This window comes from Carassius carassius, chromosome 44 (genome assembly GCF_963082965.1).
Source record: "Carassius carassius chromosome 44, fCarCar2.1, whole genome shotgun sequence".
NCBI lineage: Eukaryota > Metazoa > Chordata > Actinopteri > Cypriniformes > Cyprinidae > Carassius > Carassius carassius.
This window is the reverse complement of record NC_081798.1, coordinates 7,489,169-7,497,495: the sequence shown is the minus strand read 5'-3', so window position 1 is coordinate 7,497,495 and position 8,327 is coordinate 7,489,169. Positions and strand designations below refer to the sequence as shown.

The following is an 8,327-nucleotide window of genomic DNA, read 5'->3' as shown; positions in this document are numbered from 1 at the left end:
GAGTTGTAGCTTATTGGAGATTCTTATAAATAGTGACAATATCGTTTATTCATTGCACTTTTAAAATTCGCTATTTCTCAGAGAAACTAAATTATTTTATTTAGCTGGAATAACAGACGTGATCGACAAAATCATGAGTTTGTGGGGGCAGCCTTGGCATTTTTAAAATTCTCTTTCTTCTTTTATTTAGTGGAATAACGAGAAGTGAGCGACAATCATTGGTTAGTGAGGGGCAGGTTTGCGCAGCCAGTGACATTTAAAGCGCGCAGCTGATTCAGTGTGCGCGTCACACCCGCCGCTGGCGCTTCTATTTAGTTTGTATTCTGCCCAAATACAACTCTACGCCGAAAGACATGGCGTCCGTCACTTTAGGACAGCACCCCGCTCAACACCACCTCGACTCGGATCAGCAACTATTCCACAAACTGAAGTCGAGCGACAGGAAGAAATTCACGCGTAAATGGTCGCTAGACAAGATAATCACGCGAAACAGAGCGAGTGATATGGACAGCGGGAGAGCCGCAGTCTCAGCATCGCTAGCGTTATTCCAGGAGCCACCTTCAGCATCACACAGCCGAGGCGGCACGTCACGTACTAACATGGACGGACCGACTGTTGACATGGACCGAGAGAACGCGAACAATAATAACGGGATATTTCGCAGACACAGTGCCGGGAGCCGGAGAAGCTCGGTGAAGGACACGGCAAAGATCCATTCGTCTTCATCCCCGCAAGAAGTTCGTAGTAATCTCTCGGCGCGGTCAAACTTCAGCTCGACAGACGAACTGGAAGGACTGGCGATCGACAAGCTGACACGGGCAAAGTCGGGAGTAGTTAAGATGCGAAGCGAGCCTCTCAGGAGGGAGGCTTGGTCCATCTTCAACCAGAGAGACCCCAGGGTGAAGGCAGAGAGGGGAGAGGGACACTTCTTCATCTCCAGACGCCTGAGCCAAGACTGGTGCGACGCCTGCAACCGCCAGATCAGCAGCACTGCGCTCAAGTGTCAAAGTAAGCGACCGCTATCTCTTCTCTCCTCACATGACCTCAGATAAACAGAGAGATTTATGGATGAATGGATGTAGTTTGAAAGAAAAGGTGCATGTAAATGACAGATAGATGAACAGGTGGAAGATTAAGGAAGTCTGAGTGAAGCATGGATAGAAAGAAGGTTGGATGAATGCAGAATGGATGGATGAATTGGACTGATGGGAACAGACGAAGGGCTGGCTGGATGGATGGATGGATGGATAGATAGACAGACAGACTAGAGTGTTGGATGAATGAATGGATGATGAAATGATGAGTAGGTGAATAGTAGGAGGAAGTGAGTGCAACAAATAGACAGAGGGATGGATAGGTCGACGAATTGATAGATACATAGATACATAGATAGATACATAGATAGATAGATAGATAGATAGATGAATAATTGGAGGAATGGAGGCTGGATTGAGATGTACAAATACTGAAAAGTAGATAGAAAGATAGATGGATATATGGATGTAGTGTGGATGGATGCATTACCAAATGATTGGCAGGGTAGAAAGATAAAAACAGATTTATAGTTGGGGTTTAATAATGGATGAACAAACGGATGCAGGATCAAATGGGTGCATATTAGAAGGGTTAGAGGAAAGATATATAGATGAATTGATGGATGGACAAATGGATTGAGAGTTAGATGGACGGAGGGATGGGTGGATGAATTATTAGATGAATATAGGGGGATGCATGGATCAGAGGATAAAAAGATAGTTGGATGGATGGATAAATAATGAATATGATAGGTACATCGTTATGTTCATTTGTTGTATGCGTAAAAGACTCTCTAAAAATAAAGGCTTGATAAGTGTGATAAGAGGAAAAATCTCTTCATAAAACTGTTCAGCATTCAGACCCATGAGATGAATAGAAAAGAATGAAAAAGGGAGTTGATAGAAGAGAGATACATTGAGGAATGTCCATATACGTGTGTATATAAAGTACAAGTGTTTGTTTTGCTAGAGTTTTCTGCTGAAGGGGTTGTTTGTACGGTTCCAGTGTTAAAGGAACTTCCAGTAGTGTGTGTTTGATCAAGATGAAGCATGCTGATACATGTGAAGGGTTTATAGAGGATGAGGGGGAAGTTCCCAGCAGAGGTCATTGTTTGTTTTTCTGTTTCGTTATTTGTCATGTTTGATTTAGTTGTATATGAAGGGAAAGGGGGATATCTGATGACCCCCTCCAGATCCCCAGGGTTTACTAAATAAACACCTGTCACCCAAAGAGGTCTCTGATTGTCTGGAGATAGGAATGAGAAACATTTGAAGCATGTAAGTGAGGTACACTTGCCTTTTAGATAAATAAAGTAAGGATCTGAATTGGGATCTAGTTACCCTGTTTGAATCTAATTAGATTTTTCTTAATGGTTTAGAGTATACTTGCTGGGGAAGTCGTGGCCTAATGGTTAGAGAGTCGGACTCCCAATCGAAAGGTTGTGAGTTCGAGTCCCGGGCCGGCAGGAATTGTGGGTGGGGGGAGTGCATGTACAGTTCTCTCTCCACCTTCAATACCACGACTTAGGTGCCCTTGAGCAAGGCATCGAACCCCCAACTGCTCCCCGGGCGCCGCAGCATAAATGGCTGCCCACTGCTCCGGGTGTGTGCTCACAGTGTGTGTGTGTGTGTTCACTGCTCTGTGTGTGTGCATTTCGGATGGGTTAAATGCAGAGCACAAATTCTGAGTATGGGTCACCATACTTGGCTGAATGTCACTTCACTTCACTTCCTGTCTTTGCATGCTTTGCCTCCGCTCTGGTATTGCTGTTGTACATTTGTTTGTGCACTCCACTGTCCCATTATGCATTTCAGCTAATTCACTTGCTTTTAAAGGGCTACTATAACAAAACCCTCTGTTGTAATGAACCAAAATCTAATTCCATTTATATTTGGCTTACAGTTACAGAAATAGATCAGTGAATGATGCATCTAGAATAAAATGACGTTATAGCTTAAAAAAAAGTGCTTCGCTGACACAGTCTATTCAAGAGATTAAATTTATACAGTGCTAGAATGTCCTACCGTGATCTGAATTGAACGAGTATACAATGCACCCCGAGACCATAAGGTTCAGCCTGTGTGTTTGTGTGTTTAGTTTTGTGTGTGTGAACATGGTGCATCTGTTTGCTCGTGTATGTGTGTGCATGTTTAAAGTGTTGCTGAGTTAGCAGTGTGTCAGCAGTTCTCTTTTGGAAATGGTACTGCACTGAACAGCTTCATAAAAAGGCAGACAGCGAATCTTCAGGGGGGTTATGGAGTGTGTCATTTAAAAGTTGGGGACGATTCTAGGATTATACATTAACCACAATGACTGTTCTGCCCTTATAGTGCAGTGAAAAGTCACATTTGGGCGTCTCTTTAAACCTCCCTTAGTCCTTTCTTTATTAGTTTTCTTTATAAGTAGTCCCTTTAAAGGCATATGTCACCTAGTATTTTTTGACCATAAATGCCAGTGGGTCCATTGTATCGATTAAAATAGTTGAAACATTCTCCAAAATACCTTCTTTTGTGCTCTGCATAAGAAAGTCACACAGGTTTAGAACAACATGAGGGTGTGTAAATGATAACAGAATTGATAACAGCCATTAAAGTGTTTGCTTAAGTTTCTGACCTTATCACATTTCATTGAGTTCCACTATTTTCATTGAAACCAGATGAGTTTTAAACACTTGTTCCTCTTTTTCCTCAACCTTTATTGTGAATGCCAGGGTTGGGTGTTAATTTTCCTGGTAGTTTTGTTGTGGTTTGTCAGTAAGAATCAGAGTGGGATACATTGGGGATTTCCAAGTTCTAAATTTTGCCACTTTCAGTTCATGTTTTTTTTCTTCTGTGTAGCATTCCAAGAGCATGTCCTGATATGCCTCCAACATAAGCATTGGTTTCTTTTCTCTAGTATGTTGAGATGCCCCTAGCAGAGTTATTGCACATGACCAGAAGTCACTCATGGGTAAAGCACAACATTGTAGTTTGTAATTGTTTCTTTTTTTTGTTTAGAAATGTCTTGGAGCATGCTGGGAAATGGTGTATTTAAGAGGTTGCGGTGGTGCAGATGGGCTAAAGATGGAGCGTCTTGACTACTACAGATCACCATTTTAGTTCACACAGCCTGTAATTATACACACTGAATGAAAGAGGCAGTCAGAGAACATCAGTGGTTACATTCGCCTATAAATGGTTCCTTTGTGATCTTACTCTCTCCCAACGTAAAGATAAATCACAAATTAGGTCTCTTTAATAAATCAATTGTTTCTCTTAGATGACAATACCATTCATAAGTGAACAAATGGAGACTTTTGCTAAAGTCAACTAATTCTCAGATGTTTTACTCACTCGCGTAGCCACGGGTGGGCCTGGGTGGGCCTGGGCCCACCCACCTGTCAGTCAGGCCCATCCAGTCATTGGCCTCACAATGTAGCCTAACAATATTCAACAATAATGTATTTTTGACACGAACTGTTTCATTTTAGTTTAACATACTTAGCTAAACTTCAGTGTCCCTCTGTGAAATGTGCTTGTCGTTGTGAAGGGGGTATGGGCTGTTCGCAATCTGACTGCGAAATGCGCTATGCGGGCATTTCATCATCACCATGACAACCAAACAAGAATCAAGAAACATTAAGATTTATTTAGGTCAAGTATTGTGATAATCGCAATAGAAGGAGTAAATTATGTTGCAATTATCACAATACTTGACCTATAAAAATAAATCTTAATGTTTCTTGATTCTTGTTTGGTTGTCATGGTGATTATGAAATGCCCGCGTCAGATTGCGAACAGCCCATCCCCCCTTCACAACGACGTGGTGCACGTTTCACAGAGGGACACTGAAGTTTAGCTAAGTATGAAAAATGAAACAGAGCAACTTATTAAAGTTCGTTTCAAAAAGACCACGGCCGCCGCAGGAGGAAGATGATGCAGATATTCAGGAGCCTCAGCCATCAGTCAGTAGTAAGGAGCTGAACAGCTCTGCTTGTGTTATAAGCGCATCAAAAGTAAGCCAATCTACATTTACTATGTACACTAGTTGCCTAGTTAATGTTGTTATATAACGTGGTTTATGTGGCCGCTGAGCCAGACCAAGCGTTGTTTTTACACACTGTCCACTACTGTCCTGCTGATTTAATGATGGTGTTTTTTGCATCTGTCAGATGCGCGCGTGTGTGTGGTGTGGCCGCGCGCAGTGGAAATGCTTATCGTTATGTTCTTAACACTGCTTATGATGACATGATACATGCTTGTGCTCTCATTAAACTGTGGTGTATTCAAGAAGCAGGTGTATTGTAGTTGTGTTGGCCTATTTTGATAACAGATGCATTTTAGGCTGTGCCCACCTGATTTTCTCTGGGCCCACCTACTTTGTGATTCCTGGCTACGTTACTGGTTTTACTTCAGGAAGAAAGTAAGTCATTATTGGATAAACTATCCCTTTAATAGTCTTGCACTTCACTCATTGGCCAAGAAACCAAAATACAAAAATATACAATAAGAAATTACTTTTAAATATGACTTCAAACATTTCTCATAAGATTCTTCCTAGATTATTTGATCTGTGGTATTCGGTACACATTATTTTTTATAATTCTTTATATATAGAAAACAATTGTTGTTTTAAAAGGGAGCCATTTCTACCAGATCTGACATTTAATCTTTTTACTTTTGTGTGTGTGTTTTTTTTACATTAATTGCACGCTGTTAAATAATTTTGGACCAATCTGCATAGCTTTTTGGATATTGTTGGATGTTACAACATTTTTGACCATTTTCCCCCCAGTATATTCTCTAACCATATATAAGCAATACTCCCATTTAAAATTCAAGGAATTGTGAGAAACATATCTGGAATATCTATGAAATCTCCTGAGCGATAAAAGAATATCCTTTGAACAATAAAACGTTCCTCTAAGGCAGCTCTTTCTTGCTCTGCCAACATACACTGTCAAAACCTGAAACCTCATTAGTTTTCGATTGCACAAATGCTTTGCTAAATAAAGTTCTGTTTCTGAATTATATTATATGACGGATATGTGTTAGGCTGAGTCACAGCAGGTTTAAACAAGGTCTCAAGGTTTAGTCAAGGAGAATGAGTGAGTTCTCCTCAGGTAGCCTCCACCTCCCTGCTAGTGTGACTCAGAGTGTCTTAAAAAGCTTCCCTCACTGTATGGGCCTGTCTCAAAGCATCAGTCTTACCTGCTCTCTGCCTCATCTTCAGTCTGGCTTTATTTGTCTAATCTGGCTGGGTTTTTGGCAACCTCCCCCAACCAATTCAGCACATATCCGTCCGCAGTGGAGGGATGCTGCCTGTCTGCCTTTGAGTTTAATCCATGCTGGAGTAAAACTGTTTTTAGCCATGTTGCAGATGGATTATAGTTTATGGATGCCAGTCAGAAATCGGATTGATTTTTAATTAAAAGTTTCAGACACACTGTAATACTAGAAAGAGGAATGTTTTCTTTTTGGCCTCGACGAGGAAAAGGGATGCTGCTGAGTAGATGTAATGTGTTGTTTACTTTCTCACCTTTTGGAAGTTCTGCATCCATTCATAAATGTAAAAAAAGAAGGTATTATTACGTTATTAGGAGGGAAATATGAGATGTCTGCGTTATAATAGGCTGTCTTTTCTTTCAAGTGAAATGGAAACATTTATAGCTTTTACATCCCGTTACCATTCATTTCCCTTTTTTTTCAGTTATGAAAACTTGTAAATCAAGTTGGCTGCTTCCCCAATTCTCAGTTTTGCTAACTAAATCAAACCCCTGGCACAAGCTTGACTGGGTGCACCACAAAAACCCATTGAAAACGTGCTATTCGTTTTGTAGATGTTTTAGTGGTTATGTGTGCACAGAGTTATCCTTGTTGAAATACACGGTTAAACAGCAGAAGCTTTGTCTACTTTTTCAATACAACATTCACCTCAAGCGACAGATGGACTGGGCCTGTTAAATCATCACTTCCTGTTTGAGGGCTGTGACTTCACAGTATTCAGGGGTTGGATAGGCAGCTAGTGCATGAAGGCCTCATTGGTTTGATATTAGTATCAGTTTGAGTTGGAGGTGTAGAGTGGGCTGTGTTTCATGTGTGTGTGAAGTAAAGATGTGTTAATGAGGTCTGTGATGGGTGTATGGGGCAGTTATTGCTGAACGGGAGGAGCGAGTTAGTACGCAAAAGTATGACAGAACCGTCGGGAGTTATCTTAGGCTATAATTAGGCTGCCCTCTTTGGCTACTTCTCTCTACCTCTATCTCTATCTCTCTCAGACTCGCTCTCTCTTTTGGAAGACATGGGGTGAGGACAGCAGGAATGTGCCACCCCATCTATTATATGCAAAGCAAATTATAAGCAAAATGTGTATTGCTTGCCATTTGTTCTAGGTTTTGGATAAAACGGGAATTATTTGGTTAAATGTGGCAAGTTTTGCTTTACAAATGTAAATCAGTTGTTTCATGATGCAGATGAGATGTATTGAGGTTAGGTATGTTATTCAAGCATTCACTCATTAAACCTTTACAATAATCAAACCTCTGAATCTCTAAATTGAAATATGACGTGCGTTATTAAACTTTATATATTTAGATCAATAATAGGCTATATTTTATGATAACCTAACCTCTGAATCTATAACTTGGAATATGAGATGCATTATTGAGGTAATGGATCTCTTCATTATGCAGTGTATACAATTGCATTTATATAGGCTATGCATTTATTAGCTTAATCATATGAATTTATGTTGGAACAACCAAACCTCTGAATCTATAAATTGGAATATGAGGTGCATTTATGAGCTATAATATAATTAAAATACATTTATTGTTGGATAATCCTACCACTGAATCTCTAAATTGGAATATGAGATCCATTGACTTGTAGATATTTAAACATATAAACTAAATAATATACTACAACCTCTAAATTGAAATACAGGGTGCATTATTGAGCTATTAGATAATTCAGATGTATTTTATGAATTTTGGGAAAATCCAAACTCTAAACCTCTACATTTGAAAATTAGGTGTATTAATGTTTTTTTTTATATTAGCCAAAATCAATAAAATGCTTTATTTTATGACAACCAAACCTCTATATATTGAAATTGAAACATGAGGTGCATTTGTGAGCTATTAGGTGATTAAAATGCATTTATTTTTTTGGATAATCCCACCTCTGAATTTGAATATGAGGTGCATTAATGAGCTTGGTGATTTATTAATATGCTCTTATTTATGTATCATCAAAGTTCGGAATCTCTAAATTGAAATATAAGGTGCATTATTTAGGTGTTAGCTAATTCAT

General features: G+C 39.7%; 2 protein-coding genes across 6 annotated transcripts in view; both read left to right on the top strand.

Moving 5' to 3' along the window:
* The window catches only part of LOC132126551 (SLIT-ROBO Rho GTPase-activating protein 2), a 293,384-nt gene that overhangs the window by 122,766 nt on the left and 162,291 nt on the right, over positions 1–8,327 (top strand). The window lies entirely within an intron of this gene.
* The window catches only part of LOC132126098 (ras association domain-containing protein 5-like), a 36,311-nt gene continuing 28,239 nt past the window's right edge, over positions 256–8,327 (top strand). The window contains exon 1 of the mRNA XM_059537143.1: positions 256–1,008. Coding sequence (XP_059393126.1) covers positions 354–1,008 — 655 coding nt within the window. The 5' untranslated portion in view covers positions 256–353. The remainder of the gene's footprint in view (positions 1,009–8,327) is intronic.